This window comes from Pseudorasbora parva, chromosome 13 (assembly GCF_024679245.1).
Source record: "Pseudorasbora parva isolate DD20220531a chromosome 13, ASM2467924v1, whole genome shotgun sequence".
Taxonomy (NCBI): Eukaryota; Metazoa; Chordata; class Actinopteri; order Cypriniformes; family Gobionidae; genus Pseudorasbora; species Pseudorasbora parva.
The window spans coordinates 23,310,502-23,332,386 of NC_090184.1; the positions used below are offsets into that span (position 1 = coordinate 23,310,502).

The 21,885-nt window shown below is 37.6% G+C and overlaps 1 protein-coding gene across 1 annotated transcript in view; it reads left to right on the forward strand.

Annotated features, from left to right (window-relative positions):
* Positions 1-21,885, forward strand: part of ipo11 (importin 11) — a 236,424-nt gene that overhangs the window by 62,537 nt on the left and 152,002 nt on the right. The window contains exons 8-14 of the mRNA XM_067413532.1: positions 1,673-1,721; positions 9,061-9,131; positions 9,257-9,449; positions 9,799-9,951; positions 13,809-13,852; positions 18,165-18,255; positions 20,936-20,983. Of these exons, the coding sequence (XP_067269633.1) occupies positions 1,673-1,721; positions 9,061-9,131; positions 9,257-9,449; positions 9,799-9,951; positions 13,809-13,852; positions 18,165-18,255; positions 20,936-20,983 (649 nt within the window). The remainder of the gene's footprint in view (positions 1-1,672; positions 1,722-9,060; positions 9,132-9,256; positions 9,450-9,798; positions 9,952-13,808; positions 13,853-18,164; positions 18,256-20,935; positions 20,984-21,885) is intronic.

Here is a 21,885-nt window from a genome sequence, read left to right on the forward strand (position 1 = left end):
ATACCCAGCCCATACCCATCCATATAGGTATGCATATACACACACACACACACACACACACACACACACACACACACACACACACACACACACACACACACACACACACACACACACACACACACACACACACACACACACACACACACACACACACACACACACACACACACCTACCTAATCAAAGGTTTATTAGGAACACCTGTTCAATTTCTCTATTGCTCTAATGCTATTATTTAATCAACCAATCACATGGCAGTTGCTTCAATGCATTTAGGGGTGTGGTCCTGGTCAAGACAATCTCCTGAACTCAGAACTGAATGTCAGAATGGGAAAGAAAGATGGTTTAAGCAATTTTGAGCATGGCATGGTTGTTGGTGGCGGGCCGTTGTGAGTATTTCACAATCTGCTCAGTTAATGAGATTTTCACACACAACCATTTCTAGGGTTTACAAAGAATGGTGTGAAAAGGGAAAAACATCCAGTATGCAGCAGTCCTGGGGGCGAAAATGCCTTGTTGATGCTAGAGGTCAGAGGAGAATGGGCTGACTGATTCAAGCTGATAGAAGAGCAACTTTGACTGAAATAACCACTCGTTACAACCGAGGTATGCAGCAAAGCATTTGTGCACAACATTAAGGCGGATGGGCTACAACAGCAGAAGACCCCACCGGGTACCACTCATCTCCACTACTAATAGGAAAAAGAGGCTACAATTTGCACAAGCTCACCAAAATTGGACAGTTGAAGACTGGAAAAATGTTGCTTGGTCTGAGTCTCAATTTCTGTTGAGACATTCAGATGGTAAAGCAGTGGATCCATGATGCCTTGTTACCACTGTGCAGGCTGGTGGTGGTGGTGTAATGATTTGGGGGACGATTTCTTGGCACACTTTAGGCCCCTTAGTCCCAATTGGCTATCGTTTAAATACCACATCCTATCTGACCATTGTTTCTGACCATGTCCATCCCTTTATGACCATCTTGTACCCATCCTCTGATGGCTACTTCCAGCAAGATAATGCACCGTGTCACAAAGCTTGAATCATTTCAGATTGGTTTCTTGAACATGACAATGAGTTCACTGTACTAAAATGGCCCCCACAGTCACCAGATCACAACCCAATAGAGCGTTTTTGGGATGTGGCGGAACGGGAGCTTTGTGGCCTGGATGTGCATCCCACAAATGCTGCCTTTGTCTGATGTTGGTGTTTATCAGTATATAGTGCAGCTTAAGGCATAAAGAAATTCAATGTATATTAAAATGCACACTGTTGCCTTTTCACTTCATTTATAGTGCTAAAATGACTGTCAATTATCCCATTATTTATAGTGTTAAGAGCAAATTTACAGCTGTAATTTACTGTTTGTGGTGCAGAAATTTCCATCTGCCAGCAGAGTGTTACTTGTGCCCGGTGTTGATCAAACTCGTTCCATCTATTTAACGACCATTCTATGATTGTGTCCTGGCACGGCAGGCACTCTCTAAATCTCTCATCCGACGCACCACGTAAACAGCCTGTCCTTCCCCAACCTGAGTTAAGATTGCCTGGGGCTTCCTGCCAAAGCTGCCTCAACATGAAAACCTAGATGTTGTCAGCGGCATGATCTTAAAGTCACTAACCACACCTGATAACCGATGTTTCATTCACTATCTCTGTCTCCTTCCTTAGGGCTTCCTCAATGCAGTGTTCGAGAGGCTAAAGCAGTTTCTAGAATGCTGTGAGTATTACATGCTTTTTGTTTTATAATTCCTATAGTGTAACGGTTGTAGGATTGTTTTGAGATTTTCCATCGAAGAATTTCGAGAATTTGAAACTTTTTTTTGTCTATGCCGGGTGCACACTGTATCATTTATAATAGTCCTTTACGATAGTTGCTTGTCAGACTGTATGAACATGATCCTCGCTGTAAGCAATGTCACACTGTAGGATCTCAGTTGTCATTAATGTCAGACTGTACGACAGTCAAGCTCTAGGTTTTACAACTTCAAGTTTGAAATTGTTAAATAGACGTTATTTTTGTTTATTTTTGCACACAAAAAGTATTCTCATCACTTCATAAAATACAGCGATGGGTAAGTGATGTAACAACACCGACTATTGCAGAAAGCCTGCTGTACGACAGTTGTCCGGGTTTTACATCTACAAAAGTTTGTTGACTGTGAGATGTATTTACATAGAGAATAAAAATTGTGACTTGCAAACAAAAACACTTTAGTATTTTTTATGTTTCCAGTCTAAATATCAAAAAGTTCTTAAAAGGTTAGTTCACCCAAAAATGTATGTCATTAATGTCGTTCCACACCCATAAAACCTCCGTTCATCTTCAGAACACAGTTTAAGTTATTTTATATTTAGTCCGAGAGCTTTACTGTTCCTTGGACTGCATTTCTATATAGCGCTTTTAACAGATCCTATGGCCATCCAAAGCATTTTACATTTTGCCTCACATTCACCCATTCATACACTGACGGCGATGTCAACCATGTAAGGCACCATCCAGCTCGTCGGGAGCAGCTGGGGTTAGGTGTCTTGCTCATGGACACTTCGACACTTGGTCAGGTGGAACCAGGTATTGAACCACCAACCTTTCGGTTTGTAGACAACCTACATGAATCACTGAGCCACTGCCGTCCCCAACTGCCAGCCCCAATGTTTCATGTTCCTTCATGAAAGTGAATGCACACTTTACTGTCCATGTCCAGAAAGGTAATAAAAACATCATCAAAGTAGTCCATATGTGACATCAGTTAGTTAATTAGAATCTCTTGAAGCATAAAAAAATACATTTTGGTCCAAAAATCACAAAATCTACGGTAGCATTATTTACTTTACTTTATTCAGCATTGTCTTCTCTTCCTGGTTTGTTTTCAATCCTCAAATAAAGATTCAAACAGTTATGAATCAGCGCCTCGATTCATGATTCGGATGGCCAATGTCACATAATTTTAGCAGTTTGGCAGTTTGACACGCAATCCGAATATTTTATTTTCTGGAAAATAAAATCGCTAGTTACAAAGGTAACTGCACTGTAAAAAGAATTCAGTTGGTTTAACTTAAAAAGTAAGTAACCTGGTTGCCTTTACATTTTGAGTTTATTGAAATTAAAATGTTGAGTTGATACAATGAAGGAAATTGGTTTAATAAAAAGAAACTCTAAATATTATTGTATCTGAACCATATAAAAAATGGATAAATCATGAAAATAGCACAATTTGGCATGTTTCAATGCGTCATCACAAATAAAACACACAATTACCCAATATGCTTACAAAATCTTTTAATAATATTTGAATAAAGGTTGTCGATTCTGAAAAATGTTCATTGTATTAACTCACTTTGAGGCAACCAGGTGACTTATTTTTAAAATGTGTGGTTAAATAGTGTGTGGTTCTATGAGTAAGTGGAAGACCGCTAGAGGCACTGCTGAAAGCACTAGTGGAAAACTCACACACTTGATCGAGAATCAGATTTTTGACACCGTGTGACATCATTCTCACAATACAGAGTGACCAAGAGACGCTGTCTTCCACGTAGTTACAGTGTACCACAACTACCTTTGTAACTAGCATTCTAATTCCATTTGCTCCAGACTGCTAGAGGCAGTGCTGAGAGCACTAGTTGAAGACGAATACCTACGCACTCATGAGGGATCCCCCTGAGAAGCATCCGGGCAGGCAGAAAGCACTGCAGCACATATTGCTGGCAAGGGAGTTAGATTCCATCTGTAAAAACGTAAAAATGTACATAAAGCCTAGGTTGCTGCTGTACAAATTTCAGAGAGTGACACCCCTTTGAATGCTGCCCAAGATGTTGCCATGGCATGTGTAGAGTGAAAGTGAATAGATGAGCGAACAGACTTTCTTGCAGATTCATACACATGTAGAAATAACCTGCGTCACCCAGTGTGTCAGTCTCTGTTTAGAAAGTGCAGTACTTATGCACATTTCACTAAAACAAACAAGCACACAATTGGTCCGTCTTACGCCAGGCTACTGTCCTATCAATGTTAGTCCTCAAGTACCTAACTGGACAGCTCCAACGAAATGTCATCTTGATCTGATCTAAAATGTGGAGACCAGATCTTGGGTAGAAATGCCAATTAGGCCACAATGAGACGCTACTAAAGTCAGCACTCCAGCGCAAACCGGGGACACTCACAGACAATGCATGGAGTTTATTCACACTCTTTGCTGTTATAATTGCCAAGAGAAAGGCAGTCTTGAATGACAGCCACTTAATGTCTGACTCCAAAATTGGCTTGAATGGGGGCGGACACAGGGAACTAAGATCCATACTCAAATCCCATATTGGACTCTGGGCCACCCGTGGAGGACAGTGACTATTAGCTCTTTTCAAGAAGGCAACAATCAGCCGTTCAGAGCAGACCCAAGTGAAGAAGCGGCAAACTCTGACCTCTAAGCTTACAAAGCCACCACATACACCTTAAGTGTAGGTGCAGAACATCCAAAGCTACGAAACATGTTGCAAGAAATCTAAAATGCACAACACCAACAAAAAATACCCTCGATTTAAATGGATACAACTTGCGCATAAACTGAGCACACGCATTTAAAACATGTGCCAAACTCTCCCTCCTAACTGACTCAATAGGTCCGGTCTGTTCGCCAGATGACAAGTAGGCCCTATTAAGACTGGAAGAAGTGTCTGAAACCACGACCTTGCAGGCCAATGAGGAGCCATTAACATTAGACAGTTCCCGCAGGTGCGCACCCGACACAGTGTTTTCCCAAATCAGTGGTAACGGGAAAAAAGCATAAAGCATAATTTCCTGCCAGTCGTGGCTAACGCATCCAGACCCAGAGACCCTTGTTCGTACATCAGGGAAAACCAACAAGGGCAGTGAGATGCACACCAAGCCATGCTTTCCCTTGAGAACAGTCTAAAAATGCAAAAGGGTAAGGAACACCACTGACAGTTCCATAACAAGACCCTAATGGAACTCCTGTGAGGAGAAAACGCAGATGTGACCAAGTTGCTAGGGCTTGCATGCATAGAGTTGACTCTAATCTTTGTGTATCCGTCTTGCATCAGACACTGGCGTTGTGTCGTTTTTTTGGATGAGTCAACGCAGGAATGGCCTGAGCCACAATAACCAAGTGGTACTACAGCTGTTGCTACTGTAAGCTTCCCCAAGAGCCTCAAGAGAACCACATAGTGCTGAGTGTGACCCACCCAATTGTAACAGAGTTTAGAGCAAGGCCTATGTAACTAGTGGACTGTGTCAGAACAAGCTTGCATTTGTCCCAGTTCACAGTAATCCCCAAAGCTGTGACATGTCAGGTGACGAGCTTGATCTATTACTTGCTGTGGTGAAGTTGTTCAGGTATGGTAACACCCTCATGGTGCATGGATAAACTTAGAAAAACTCTTGGTGCCAAAGGCAGGCCAAACAGAAGAACCCTGAACTGAAATATTTGACCCCCTATGGCAAATCGAAGGGTTCCTGTGCCTGATGTGGATCGTGAACTCTTTTGTTTGTTGGTTTGTTCACTAGTGGTTTATGAGGACATGATTCAGTTTATGGACTATTGTATGTGACTAAACCTTAGCAGTAGCAAGCAAAACGGTTTTGCACGTCAGACTAGTGTATAGAAAAAACAATGGAGTAGCGCATTTGAATGTGCTTTGTGTGAATGTCCCGTAGGTTTATGTTTGGGTGGTTTTACAATAAACTGACACCTATATTGGTCAGCTAAACAAATGTATTTAAACACACACCACAGATTGCATGCTCCATTGATCAATTAACTATACACGATTGTGTTGATCGTGGATGTTTACTTACAAGACGATAGCCAATAACATAGACATTAGAAGCACTTTTACTCACCGCCTGCTTCCAAAGCACGACTGTGAACCTTTATCGTTGGGACCGCTCCGTCAAAAACACACTTCTTTGGTAACTGTTGATCACGTGAAGTCCTGTGACAGCAGTGACCGTGGAGATCCACTTTTGCGACACAACTGAAGCGATGTTGTGACGCTTCCCCTCATTTCTGCTTTCAAATCGGTTCAAATGCAGCGCTGCCTTCCCGGAATGCTATGCGGGGGCGTTAAAGGTGCTTGACGTCACCCATAGGAATAAAGTGGAGCACGGCGCTAACGAGTGGATCTGCAGCTTAAGAGCAGTGTTTATGGGCGTGTATTTTCTCTCTTGCTCCGGTCACTTGCGTGCGCACCCTACCGGGAGAAGAGCCCATACGGCCCATACCAGGACATTCCGCCCTGTTGACGTCAAGCGGACCCATACTCGAAAAAAACTCTCTGAAACTTGAGAGAAATACTCAAGTTGGAGAGAAATACTCCATCAAACGTCCAACTTAGTGTTTGAAACTTTGTCCATGTTTAGGATGGGAATCCAAGTCTTTAACAGTGTAAAAAGCTCAGTATGCATGAAACAGCATTTCACCCCCCCTTTAAGAATTTATTTAACTCACTTCATTTTCATATTGACTGTTGTCGTAGGAGAAGCCACACAGCCGGACTTAGTTTGAAATCTAACACTGCCAGAATTTCATCAGAGATAAAATGTAACAAAATGTGATAAAATAAAAAATAAAAAAAATGTCTCGGGCGCCTAAATCATGGACAAAATCTTACAGTGTGAACCCAGCTTTAGTAAATCTTAGGACATGTAAACATGTAACCTGATGTATACTTCCTTTAAGAAGTCTATATGCTCACATTTAGGCTGCATTTATTTAATAAAAAAATACAGTAAAAATTGAAATATTGTGAAATATTACAATTTAAAATTGCTGATATTCTTAAAAAAAAAAAAAAATCCTACGGACACCAAACCTTTGAGCGGTAGTGTACATTTATTCGATTTTAAAGGCACAGTCAAGTACATTTTAGTTTGTTATACTGGCCCAAGTTTTCAGTTCCGATGCCATTGTGAAATTATCAATTAATTATTTCTGCCTTATAAAGCAAGGTAGTAAGGCTAGTTACGTGATAACGTCAGCTTCCATGAGGCAACCGACACCTTACAAAATATTATTTAAAAATATATAAATATATATTATTAGACTATGTGTATGACAGAAGTAATCGCATATTCCATGATACATGATTTTTTACATTTTCAGTACTATTAATTTCTTTGTGTAAAACTTTTTTTTTTTATTGAGACAACTAACTGAGAACACCTTTGAAGACTTTTCCCCACAATGTATCGTTACACTTGTTTTTTCGAATTACATTTAATTCAAAGCTATTCCCATTTGGAAAATAAAGTGGTATGATATTATAGTGGAATTGGATTTAGATGAACAACCATTTAGGAGAAATGAACATTTGATTTTGTTTGTAGGAGTTTTTAATCTTCAGCCCATCCAGAGATAACAGCCACATTTTAAGGTTGCTGAGTTCAGTATCTGTTATTGAGTGAAGAAAACGCATTGTTCCTTATTTTTGACTGCCAGTTGAAGTCAAATACCCATCTACTGCAACCCCCCCCACACACGCACACACACTATTACCTGTGACAGTCTGTGCATTTAAAATGTTACAGGTTCAATGTGCTTCAATGTTATCTTTTCTGCAGTTTAATCCAAAATAATATTATAAGTAAAAAGGTTTGTGCAAAAAGAACTTCAAGATATTTCTGATTGAGATCACAAGGTTAATTCTGATAGACTGCAGTTCTTTATTGCTAGAGTATAGAGTGCATAGTCAAAGGCCGAACTAATTTATTTTTGAAAGATCACCACTTCAAAGGCTCCAACTATATCTCTGCCAAAGCAAAAGACAATAATGGCACATCTGCATTGTTTTACCTGGAGACGCTGTGTCCTGTTTTCCCAGACTCGTCATTGCATGAGTTATATGTCATCAGATGAGACAGAAGCAAGCTGTTATCTGCTGGTGATATCACAGGCAATATGTTCTCCCGGCTGGGCCGCAGGTCAGGTTCCATTCGGCCAGTTGGTATTTCAGCGTGGATGAGAGACTTAGCTTATGAGCAAACAGAATGTGAAATATCAACTCTGGGCCAGATAAGGGCCAGCAAATAATCCAGGCTTTTTGGGTTCTATTAATTTCTTCATTTCTCTCCACACCGGAAAATTGATGCCCCATCCCCTTGAAAGGTTACCCTGCTCTATCACACTGTATCACGCTGTTCTGAGTGTTGCCTTGCAAGGAAACAGATTAGTCTCCGCTGTTTGGCTGCAGAGAGGAGCTGCTTTTTTGGTTTTCTAATTTTCGGCCTTTGTTTGACTGATTTAGTATGGAAGATTGCTTCCACCACATATAAAATGAAATAAAAATACAAGGTAATTGCGACTTTTTAAAAAGTCTGAATTGCGAGAGAGCTTTATAACTCACAATTCTGACCATTTTCTCAGAAGTCTTTGTGAGATATAGACTCTCAATTGCAATTTATAAACTTGTAATTTTAAGAAAAAAAAGTTTTGCAACCTAATTGTTAGTTAAGTCTCAATTACCTTTTTAATATATATTCATTTTTAATTCTGTGGCAGAACCAAGCTTCCATAGATTTCACCATTATGATCAATCACAATAAATTATTTTTTATAAAATACGTTTCATGACACAATTAAAAAAAATACAATTCTGTTATTACACAGTTCTAAACCTCAATGGCTTACTTTCTTCTGTGGAACACAAAACTGATTTTGGCAGAATAAAGATTGAGGGTGATAAAGACTAAGAATGTCAAGCTCCAATTTTTTTTAATAAAAAAGCACCAGAAAAATATCATAAATGTAGTTCAGACACCTTGTGCGCCTAGTCTTATCAGGCAACTGGTGACTTTTTGTGAGGAACAAACCGAAACTGTATTTCCAGATAAACTTCTCCTCAAGTGAGCAAATCATCGAGATTTGGCTCAGTCTAATTTGTGAATAGATCACTCAGATAAGTTTTGAACTATCATATACGTGCTAAGAAGAGATGGATACAGTTTTCAGTAGTGGCCCATGTGACTGCACACGAGTCATATGGGCCACTTTTTTTATTGTGTTTTTTGTCAAGCTTATGTTTTTAGCCTTTTCATTTACTTTTTGCAGGCCGTCAAATTGGACCAGGCAGTGTTTGCAGAGAAAAGCTTGAGAAGACCGTCATTTTGTTCACCAAAGTTGTAAGTCCAAAAGTTCATTCAATTAAGAGGGCATCCAAAATAATCTGGACACTTACTTGAGATGTTGTCGGCCATGCCGAACTCTTGAACTGTGGTTTAACATCATCTCTAATGCTTTCTGCTAGTTGCTGGACTTCTTGGAATATCACCCGTGGCCTTTCATCCCCCTTATTCAGCGCTCGCTGGAGTTCGCGGTCAGCTACGTGTTCACCGAGGCTGGCGAGGGAGTTGTTTTTGAGCGTTTTATTGTACAGTGCATGAACCTCATCAAGATGATTGTCAAAAACGATGCCTACAAACCTGCCAAGAACATTGAAGGTAGGCAGCCTGCGTAATGACTTTGGCATGGCGAGCCTCTATTTTAAAGTTCTAGCTTATTTGAAATAGGAAATGGATAACAGCCTTTAAACACATCAAGGGCATTTCTGAGTTGGTAGAGGGCAAGAGCGAATCGATGATATGTTTCATAATGAAATCTGGCTGTTCAGTCATGACTGAGGTTCCCTAGATAGAGATTGAAGTAAACCGATATAAAAATGCCTCCCGTTTTATTGCCTTACTAATGGACTGTAGGAGAGCATGAGGCATTTTAATGAATGATCTAATATCTTGAACATTGCTATATGGATAATTGTATATTAAAGTGATGTTTCAATATGCATTCTAGACAGTAAACCAGAGAGCCTGGAGGCACATCAAATTAAGACTGCATTCTTTACACACCAAACACTGACGGAGATCGGCAGGAGACTGGTATCCAAATATTTTCTGCTGACAGAAGAAGAGCTAACCATGTGGGAAGAAGACCCCGAGAGTTTTGGTAAATGTGAATTATCAACTCAATAACACATCTAATGCTGTAAAACTTTTGTTTTTATTTTTCTGGGCCGTTTGCCATTTAATCAGAGAGAGTCCGTAGAGATGGGAGGAAGAATCGATGCACAAGACAGAATCTAACTGGAATCCCAAATGAGGGCCACAGTTTTACATGTCTGCAGCATGTGCGTTAACTGCTAGGTCACATCATGGCCGGAAAAAAACTAACATTAGGCTACTACATGGTTCAAACGATAAGCCATGTTTCAACTTGATGAATGATACATGAATACTTGGATTCCCTGCCCGACATAGGGTTCTCTTGGTTCTTTTGGTCCGGACCAAAAAAGAAAATGTAGTCCTAGTTCGATTAGAGGTTGAACCTAAAGATACTTAAAAAAAAAAAAAATTGCGATGGTTCCTTACGAACAATGCTGTTCTGGGGTGAATGTGCTTGTTGTCAGTTCTTGTGGAGTTATTTTTTTTCTGGGACTAACCGACTTGTCTCTTCGTTGACTAATGTTTACTTGAATATTAGGGGGCAGCCATTGTAAGTACATACATTTAAATTAATATTACACTTAAATGTATAATAACACTTAAAATAAAGTTTAACCAAAACCTCTTGAAGTAATGTCAACTAGAGATGCACCAATTAACCTGCCTGGGACTGGAATCGGACAATTTTCTGCATGATCAGCCGTGATTACTAGCCGGTCCGTTTTGTTGCCAGCGGCAGAGGCAATAACATCAGCTGCATGTTCACGCGTTCTCTTCAACAGCAAAGTGATACACACCGGCTTTCTCTCACTCACTTGTCTCTTTCGCTCTGGTTAAATAGTGCTTGTAATGTGCATCATTTTAGTCATTCAGGATTTGCGCTCGCATCCAAAGTGTGCACACCACTGATCTATACTCTCAAACAGCTTGTGTGTCACAAGTACCAAAATTAGTGGCTTACTGTGCTGAAATGGTCATATGCATACAAATGTATGTCAAAATGTCCATCTTGGTGAACACAGTCATTTTTGGAATGTAAGTAGTTGAGATATTGCATGTTGTGTAACGGAATATTGGATCCGTGCATTAACTCTTAAAGTAACAGCACTCTGATAATCTTGCTGCTATTGGTCATGTAGTGTTATTTTCATCAGCTATTTTTTATTTAGTCTCAGTCTTAGTCCTGTGTCAAATGTGCTTTTTTGTCTTTATCCTTTTTAGTCAACCTAGACTTGTTTTTGTCAGTGAACTTTTTCGTCATGCTGTATTGATAATCTCGATTATTTTGCTCAAAATAATAATCCCAATAATATTGCCATTTGAGAAATGTATTTTTTACATTTCATCAGAATTGTTGCACTTTAACCTATAAGCACAAATCAAGAGAATGTTGACCCATACGCATGGCTTGTTTTACCTAATCTAGTTTATATATTTATTATAGATTATTTATCATATAGGCTAATGAAAAAACTTCTCTAAAATGTAAAACAGTGAAATTCCATATTAATGTTTTTCCATTAAAACAGAAAAAAGACTTTGTATGGTCTCACTTGTATTGTCAGCTTGCGTAAGTGCAGTTATTCAGCAAACACAATTGCAAATAGTCGAGAGATCCATGTTTGGATTTATTACAGTTCATCACTGAGAAGTTTTGATTAAAGATTTATTCGCACAAACAGCACAAACTTCTTGTGAGTTGCTACAGGACACAGACTGACTGAATGACACTTTCAATGAAATGCAAAATCTCAAATGGAGATTGCTGAAATGCAGCTTACTTGTTTATTGGTGTTTTCGTCACATGCGGAGAGAGAGCTTGCATGCACATTGTTTCCAGATTGCAAAGTTTGAGTAAAACACAGAAAATACGTGTTCTTTAACAAAAAAGCTCTGATTGGGGATTTAAATAAAATAAAACTGGCAATTGCAAGCATTAACACTCCAACACACCTCTTTTTTTATAACTACATTTTAGTCAATTTTTTTTCTGCCAACGACATAGTGTTGCCATGTTGACATAGTCACAGTTATCATTTGAGGACGTTTGTGTTATCTCATCTTCGTCTTAGTCATGGGGAAAAAAAAAATATTTTCGTTAATGAAATTATCACTATCATGTTAATAAAATAACAAAAGACAGAAAATCACTCTCTGCTCTTGAATAACTTATAACTTTAATTGTTAGCTATAATCTGTATTTAATTTTTACAATGAAGACTATCCAGTATATTTTACATTTGATTACTTTCATTTCTGTAGTATTTCTTACCTGGATAATAACCTACTAGATCCACCTGGAAAACTTAGCAATATTTATTTCATATCTCTTTATTCTATTTCACTTATTTTTGCTTTTGTTTGCACTGTTCTTATTTTATTGCTGACGTTTTACTCACATTTATGTTTATAGCTTTTTACTTGTGTTTTTTTATTTTTTTATGAAAATAAAAGTTTGCATTGAAGAAAAGCAGATTTAAATTTGTATTAAGAAATTCAGATTTGGCAACGTCAGGTCACACTTACAAAAACATTGGAATTAGCCAAGACGCAATTGGTGGATCTTTAATGTCAACCACAGAGCTTAATTTTTACTCAAATATGGAAAATAGCCATTCTAAAATCCCATAGGACATTATTTTCCAGATTTTAGAGCTCAAAACTGAACCACACCGCTGCAGGTGTTCGTTAATGATGAACGTATATAACTCAACCTGTCGACAAAAAAAATAAGGGACAGAATAACCTGCATGCATGAATCGCTGTGGTGGAAGTGGCTATGACAACAGATGTACTACCCATGAACTTGAAGTCAAGAAGCTGCCCTTTCTTGTCAGTTATCTGAAACCTGCTTTGTCATGTCCAGAGAGGCTGAACCGTACCTTCTGCATTAATTTAACACGTGTAATTCATTTCAAGGAAATGGGCTTCACAAAGTACAGTTGGCTGTAATATAAAATCTCTTGGTGTACTTTGCTGGTGTCATTTCTAATGTATATTGCTGTGGTCCAGCCATTTGTTTCTGGCATGGGCAATGCCAGTTGGTGAATCGTCGAGGGGTCCTGCTGTCAAGGCAGTGTAATTGCGATTAATTCAGTGACTCAGCAGCAGACGGAATTGTTCTGGCCTGTTGATGACCAACCCATAGGAACGTAAGGTGACTAGAGATGATAAAGGAGGTGACATTATCGCTTTTAATGACCTGCTTTTTGATTGCATCATGGGAGGAGAGAATCCTGCCATGATGTGGAAACAGGCTGTTTTTTCTTATAAAGGCTGCCTCATTTTCATAAATTGGGACAGTTGAAAGTGTAGTTCACCAAAATAAAACATAAATTCTCTTATTTACTCACTCTTGTGTTGTTCCAACCTGTCTTTTTTCTTTCATGGAACATAAAAGATGAGTTTTTGAAGAATATCTAGGCCACTCTTGTCAATCTAATGAAAATGTATGTTGACTGGAACTGTCAAACTCTAAAATGACAAGGAAGCACACTAAAAGAATCATAGAACTGGTCTGTTCATGAGTGAAATTCAGCTCAACTTAATGATCCAGTCATAATGGTGTGGAAGATTATCAGTGAAAGATGTCTAAAATTGTTCTCTGTCACAAAGCTATGATGTGGCTTCAAATGACTTGGAATACAGTCACAAGTAGGATGATTTTGCTTTTGAAGCTTGACAGCCTGAGTCCTATTATATCGAAAAGAGTGGACATGACATTTTTCACCAAAGTCATACGGGTTTGTAATGACATGAAGATGAATAACTGACAGAATTTTTATTTTTGTGTGAACTATCCATTTAAAGTGCATGATATATGTTGTGACAAGTTGAGTTTAATGTTGTTTCTTTCTTCAGCTGTGGAAGAGACCGGTGGTGACTCTTGGAAGTATAGTTTGCGGGTAAGTGAACTCTATGAAATTTGGTCTGACTGGTTTTATAATTATAATTTCTAAAATGGCTTTTTGCATATGCAACACTTCCATATTTTGGTACACTACCTTCTAGAAAGATGTATTCCAAGGTCAATGGAAGTGTCACTAAATGAAAAGCGGCCAAAAAGGAATAAGGGGTCTGTCTCATTTCTATGAAATTTACATAGGGGGGCCGTGACTCTACAGGGTCGTTTGTTACTGCCCTCATGCGACTAGATTTGCATTACATCTGGCTGCCTCCTTAATGTGGCTTTTATGTCCTGGCTCTAAAATGACATTGGCTGACTGTACTTATAACCTTATGCGAGAGTAGCGTTTTACATCACATTTGTCATTTATTCACTGAAAGACACCGCTGTGGAATCATTTCACCTTCAGGTTATTTCGAAAGGGAATGTCTTAATTATGTATTGGGCTTAAATAGCTTTTCTTGAGTGCAAATATTTATAAGCAATGTGAATGTTGCATATCAGTCTAAACCAGTGGACCTCAACTCATTGGTTACAACCCAAAAATGTGCCTCATGTCTGTTATGATTGTGTTGTGGATAGAAAAAAACTGCTAAATTCAAATAAAATGTAACAAAAAATAAAATTGTGCTTTAAGATAGCGAAGGGTTAATTTTATTTTACTTCAAACACATTTTTTTGCATTTATTTTCACTTTCTAGTAGGGCTTTAGGATTTAGTGGAATTTTCTTTAAATTGTGAGTTGAAAGTTGCAATTTTCGATTTAAAATGCATTTTTAAGAAGAAAAATAATAATAATATTATAAACTTTAGGTTTGCTTTGAAAGTTTTTTGGGCTGTACATATTGGCCAAAAGTTTTGTGATATTTTTTTTTTTTTTTTTATATCAATATGACACAAAAAATTTATATTATAAACAAAAATAATCATTGTTTTTGTAATGATGATAATAATAAATAAAAATATATAGCAAAATAGAAATTCTAAATATTTAATATGCATTTTTTCACTATAAAAAAATGTATTTACGAAAATTATAATAATTTTATTTTTACATTACTTTGTACTTTGAAAATAACAATAATAATATTTATGGTTGTTTTTTTATTTCTTTATTTTCATATATTAAACCATCTGGCTTTTATTTTGGCAGAAAAAAACACATTGGGACCTCTTGGGTTTCTACTTTTTTGACAACAGCTTTTTTTATAAACAATTCTTATTACAAGTTTTAAATGATGGCTGGTGCATGTTGCACTCCCAAATGCACATTACAAATGCCCCAAACTAATGAAAGATGCAGAGATGAGTGTATGTAGAGCAGCATTTTTTGTAAGTTTAATCACTCTGACACAAAAAATAAGCTGTAGTGCTGCGCACATTGTCTACACCGGAACAGCTTGAGGCTGTCTGTCTACAGTAGACGTGACAAAGCAACCGTTTCAAATCCATTTGTTCTTCGTGTCAGAAGTAGCGTGAACGCTTGAAATACGTCAGAAAAAGAAGGGGCATTAGTTTACTGTCAGAAATTTGATGTTTTGTGTTGCACCGCAGCCAGTGTAGACAGCATTGCTCGTTATAATGGTTTCTATTTAGGGCTGGGCGATATGGCCCAAAAAAATTATCATGATATAATTTTTCATATCAGTCGATATCGATAAATATCACAATAAATGTAAAATCTTTATTTCTTTAATGTTTAAAGGCATATTTCTGCTCCTGAGTGAAATATGTATAAAACAGACCGTTAACTGTGGTTTTAAACTATCCTTTATTGTCAAAACATGACAAACACTTCCCAAACAGGTGAACAATTTATTAAAACTAAGGTAGATTTATTTATTAAAATCTTAACTGTGGTCAGCCTTTTTTTTTACTCTACACTGTATATCAATAATATCATTACTTATTTACTTATTGTGTAAGTAGTAAAAAACTAAAAACGCAAACGGGCAAAAAAAAAATGGTCCACTGTGCATCTCTCTCTCTCTCTCTCTCTCTCTCTCTCTCTCTCTCTCTCTCTCTCTCTCTCTCTCTCTCTCTCTCTCTCTCTCTCTCTCTCTCTCTCCTCTCTCCTCTGTCCTCTCTCTCTCTCTCCTCTCTCCTCTCTCCTCTCTCCTCTCTCCTCTCTTCTCTCTCTCCTCTCACTCACTCACTCACTCACTCACTCACTCACTCACTCACTCACTCACTCACTCACTCACTCACTCACTCACTCACTCACTCACTCACTCACTCACTCACTCACTCACTCACTCACTCACTCACCAACTCACTCACGCACGCACGCACGCACGCACGCACGCACACACACACAGGCTGGTCGCGAGTTCTTTGTGGATCTCCAGTAAGGGCTGTCTAGTCTATTTTATTCATTTTAAACATCGGATGACATTATTTCTCTTTTGATACTGGCGATGCCGAGTCATTAATACATCATCAAAGACAAACAATTATGATAGCGATTATGTACAAGTCCGATGTTTTAGTGATTATAATTTGGTACAGTTAGCGTTAGCTTGTTGTAAGTCACCCACCGCAACTAACAAGGTATTAAGCCTGTGTGTGAATGAAGTTAATGTAGATTTACCGCTGTGTTGGGCTCAATGTTATATGGAAGAACTTCGAAGAAGCAGGATAATTTAATAATTAAATTCCGTGTGGTGAACGCGAACCTATGATAAGCAGTCCACGTACGTCGCTGTCTTATGTCGGACTGGATCGCCAAAATATCTCCAAACCACTGAAGTTGAGCAAACTTACTTGTCAACGGTATCTGTGTCCTCCAAATTGGTGTTTTCTTCAATATCGCTCATTTTTATCACTCCACTTCACTCCGATCCTCCAAGCCTGTCAGCCACTGACTGTAAACAACAGCGCGTGCAGCACCCAGAAGCCCGTTCTGCAATACGCATGCGCAGCATTACTCAAAACCCATAAGCAGTATATAGAGAATTTATCGAACTATTGTTATCGTTTTATCGAGGAAAATTATAAAGTGATAATTATTGGATCCAATATAGAAGGCACAACATTGTGTCTGCAAATCCAGCACTTGAGGCTTATTTACAAACCATTCCTCAGTGAAATGAAGCAATTGCGATCACACATATTGTCTTCCCCACGTGAGTTGGAACTTCATAAAAAATAAATGAAGTATCACACATTTCTAATAAGCTTATGCAGTGACTGTGTTCTTCCACACTATCTTGCTATCTTCCTCCACATTTTTATTGCTGCTGGTGATCCGAACAGCTCAACGAGTTGGTGGAAAGGGCTACTGAATCACACGTTCTATAGAGGTGTGTTTTGTCACTCGATGACGTAAGGATGAAGCACACGATCGTTTTCTGGGCCTAGTGTCTATAAAAGCTTTTCTTTGACTAATAAGGAAGTTTTCAGCTCTGAAACTTACAGGATAATCTTATATCACCATGACCTTTTATATATAAAAAGTTAGAAGTTAGAAAAGTGAAATCATGTTTTACCACCCCCTTTAAGAAAATCACAGCCTTTCCGACTTGATAATCACACTAAGCCATATTTCAATTTTGGTTTTATTTTGATTAATCGAATAGCCTAGGTGCTAAAATCTAAAATGAAATCTTTTCTCTGTGATCACTCATAGCCTGTCCAGGTACCTACCCTTATGGGGGTTGTCCTGAACCATATTGATTATGTCAGATTTCCTGAAGGCATAGCACATAGGATTTGACATGTGTGATACATGTTTGTAAACTTTGTAAAGGTGTGCTATTTGACCTCCTTGTTTCCCCTGGGAGGTCAGTGTCCCAGCCTATAATATCAGATGCTGAAGGTTACTGAGTCAGGTCTCGCACGCTGACCCCTTCAATGGTAAATGGACTGCATTTATATAGCGCTTTCAACAGACCCTATGGCCATCCAAAGCGCTTTACATATCGCCTCACATTCACCCATTCATACACCGACGGCGATGTCAGCCATGTAAGGCGCCATCCAGCTCGTCGGGAGCAGCTGAGGTTAGGTGTCTTGCTCATGGACACCTCGACACTTGGTCAAGTGGAACCGGGGATCGAACCACCAACCTTCTGGTTTGTAGACAATCTACATGAACCACTGAGCCACTGCCGCCCCAATGCAATGCAAACTATTCAATGCAAACTATTGATTGTGTTGGCAAGAGTGATGTATACCACAGAAAACCGGATGGTTTGCCTTCCATGTGTTTGTGTTGGTGGGTAAATGTTTGTGTTTAAATGTTGTTCCTGTATCGATTGCTCACGCTTGTCACATCCAGTTTCTTTTTGTTTCACTCAATATCTTTACAGCCGTGCACGGAAGTGCTTTTCTTGGACATTTTCCACAACTACAGTCAAACTTTGACACCAGTTCTTCTGGAGATGGTGCAGAATCTTCAAGGTTGGTTACATTTGATGTGTTGATGAATATTTCATAAACTCTATCTAGGGTTGGAAATTGTATCGGAATAATGAATCAAGTTTTTTCTTTCAGTACTTAAAGAATAGTTGGACATAACTGTTTACTGTTACCTGCATTTGTGAATCCATCTAATGTGTAAATATTTAAGTGCGGTTTTGCATCTGGATCAGTGTATTAATGTAGATGCTAAGAAACCAGAATCAAACCTAATGACAATCATTTGGTCATTTTATAGAAAAATATCTAAATGTTTTTTGATTTCCAACCCTAACAAAATTCCTGCTTGACTGCTTAAACAGGGTTATTGCCAAGCTGATTAGGCTGTTTTTTGTTTTTTTTTGTTTTGATTTTAAGAACCGCCAGGATTAAGTTACCTACAATTTAAGTTGTAAAATTTACCCATGTTTTGATATGGCTAAACGTATTATGCCAATTATATAATATGTCTTCAGAAAGTAATGTCTAGAGTTGTGAAATTATTATATTTAGTCATTAACTATGTTTTTGTCCTGTTTTATGCTATTTTAAACAGGATACAGGAATCGCTTTTGGGTGAATATGACAAGGGGAATTGTAAATAAATAAATACATATTTAGGTTGTGTTATGTTATTTAAATTACTAAAATACCCTGAATAGACCCATATATGATGTATAATAGACTGAATAATTCCCCACAATGCATAGGGTGTATGCTGCAATGGCAAATTCAAGAACACGGTCTCATCAAATTAATTATTAATTTGTTTAGTTGTATCATTTATAATTTAAGTAAGAGAACATTACCAATAAACTTGAGGTAATCATAAAAATAAAATTGTATTCATTACATCATAGATCTGATTTTTTTTTGTTTCTCCAGAAAACGGACAGACTTGAATATATAGCAACTCAGTAGCAAACAAAACACAATAAAAATATCAAAATAAAAAAGAAGAATTAATCCAAAGTTTGAATATTTGTGAGTAGGCAATGAAAGCCTACATACGTTTCTCAAACACAGTGTGAAAAGAATGGAATTATATAGCCGTACAATGTTTGTACTGATGGTTTTAGATATATAAATGCCCTGTTTTTTAATCTGGTTTTATCTAAATTATTTTTTTACAACATAGGATTGTAAATAACACCATTTTAGTAAAAGTCAATGACCGGGAGTCTTGGATATTTGATTAAAAATCTGTTATGTATTTTTAATTTGTATTTTGGTGCACAAGCTCACCAAAAATAGACAGTTGAAGGCTGGAAAAATGTTGCCTGGTCTAATGAGTCTGGATTTCTGTTGAGACATTCAGATGGTAGATTCAGAATTTGGTATAAACAGAATGAGAACATGGATCCATCATATTTGAATAACAGCCATGGGTAGTGTTAAAGTTAATTGCGAAAAGTGAGCATTTTCATGCAAGACTCTTGGAATTCAAGGACAGTGAATAAATGAGACAAGTCAAAGCTTTTAATGTGATGATTAAAGACTCGCTGATCAAACGAAACTTACGTCACTATGCTGTGATACTGACAGAAATGTCACATCTGGAGCAGGAGTAGAAAAAAGTATTCTTTTATAAATTGAAGGTTGATTTTTTTTTTTTTTTAAACACCAGTTCACATTGCAGGTCACTTTTTATTTATAGTAATTAACATGTTAGCTGCTTACGTGAAATATTTTGAAAAGCCATCTATGTGTGCTATTAAAGTAGGCACCGGAAATCTGCTCGGATGTCACGGTTTTTACAGAAGCCCTTTTTGAAGCGTTTCATCATTGAAGTACTCTCATTTCTAGCTTCCGGCTGACATTAGCTTAGAGAAGGCTGGGTTGACACCAAATGACACATGCCATCGGTTCTTCAAAGCTCTCTTTGTTTCCAAATGATGGATTTTCTCCAACTTTTTTTATATATAGGGTTCTACTTTAGATGTGGACTTTTTATTAAGGGCAGGGCAGATGTCACCTTTATAAAGCACACCCTGCTAAGCTGAAGCGGCTCCATCGCTAGTGCTCCGCTTAGAGCCGTGTGTAGCAATTAAGCTTGCACTTTCAGACAAATACAAGGGCCATCTGACAAGCGTTACGCTCTCATTGCTTTTGATCTAGCTCCCTAATTAATTAGTGAATGAGTCAAATGAGCTTTCTGTGTAAATTAGTTGATTAAAATTTACTATCATGATAAAATTAGGATGATGTGCAAACTGCTAAATGGTATTCTTATGGACATTTATATAATAATCTTGGTGTATTTTAGCATGAAATTAGAATTTTTTATTAGTAGTGAATGTCCATATTTTACTATATTGCAGGAGATGACTATATTGTTATTTCAATAACAGCACACATTTCAATGATGACTCTGATAATGACCTCTAAGTTAATTTCCTCGTAGTGTCATTGTCTTTCTCTTAAGCATTTTCTGTGTTCTAATTATACACGGACAATAAGGAGCGTCGCCCCCTCATTGTTGCTTTGGGATGGCTAATTGTGATTGGATAAGGGAAGTGGGATGAAAGTTTTAGATGTTTGTTATTTTATTACATGCTTTGTCGCTTTTAATACTGCTTGCAAAGTGGGTTTTTGCAAATTGGTGAAGTTGCAGTATTACAGATTACATTCCCCCTCTCTCTCTCTCTCTCTCTCTCTCTCTCTCTCCCTCTCTCTCTCTCAGGCCCCAGTAATGTTGAGGACCCAGTGCAGATGCTCATGAAAGATGCAGGTACCATCACGCATTGCTTGTTAACCTTATACATACCCACTACATCTGAGACTTAATAATAGGCAGTCAAAAAGTAATTTGAAATTTAAAATAACTACAAAAAAGACACATCTTGTTGTAAATGAAATATTTCTGCATTATTATTAAATCTACTATTATTACACATGTATATATGCTGTCTATGCCATTTTTTTCTGGTTAGCAAAAGTTTTTTTGTTTATATAATTTATTAAGCTTGTTCAGCACAACTCAACTAATGTGTTTATTGTACATGCCTAATAAATACATTTATGAATATAACTATGTATTATGTAATATATTTAATGTACGATTTCTACTTTACTATTGCTATGAGTAATATATAATATAATAAATATAGTACAATATTCTACTAGGTTAATAAGCAAATGTAGTCATTCATTTATACTGTAGTACATAAAAAAACACTACATTTTATTGACCCACGGGTGGATGGATAGGTAGTTTTTTATTTTAACTGGATTAGTAATCAAGTATATTCAAAAATGTGATACGACATATCAAATTTTAACCCTGCTGTACAGTCCACACTTCACTTTTTCCACATTTTGCAAACAATACCCCATAATGACAATGAGAAATAATTTAGTTTGAAATCATTGTAAATGTATTAAAAACAAAAAACTAAAATATCACACGTAAGTATTCACAGCATTTGCCATGACACTCAAAATTGAGCTCAGGTGCATCCTGTTTCCACTGATCATCATTGAGAGGTTTTACAACTTGATTGAAGTCCATCTGTGGTAAATTCAGTTGATTGGACATGATTTGGAAAGGCATACACCAGTCTATATAAGGTCCCACAGTTAAGTGAGCATTTCAGAGCACAAACCAAACCATTAAGTCCAAGGAATTCTCTG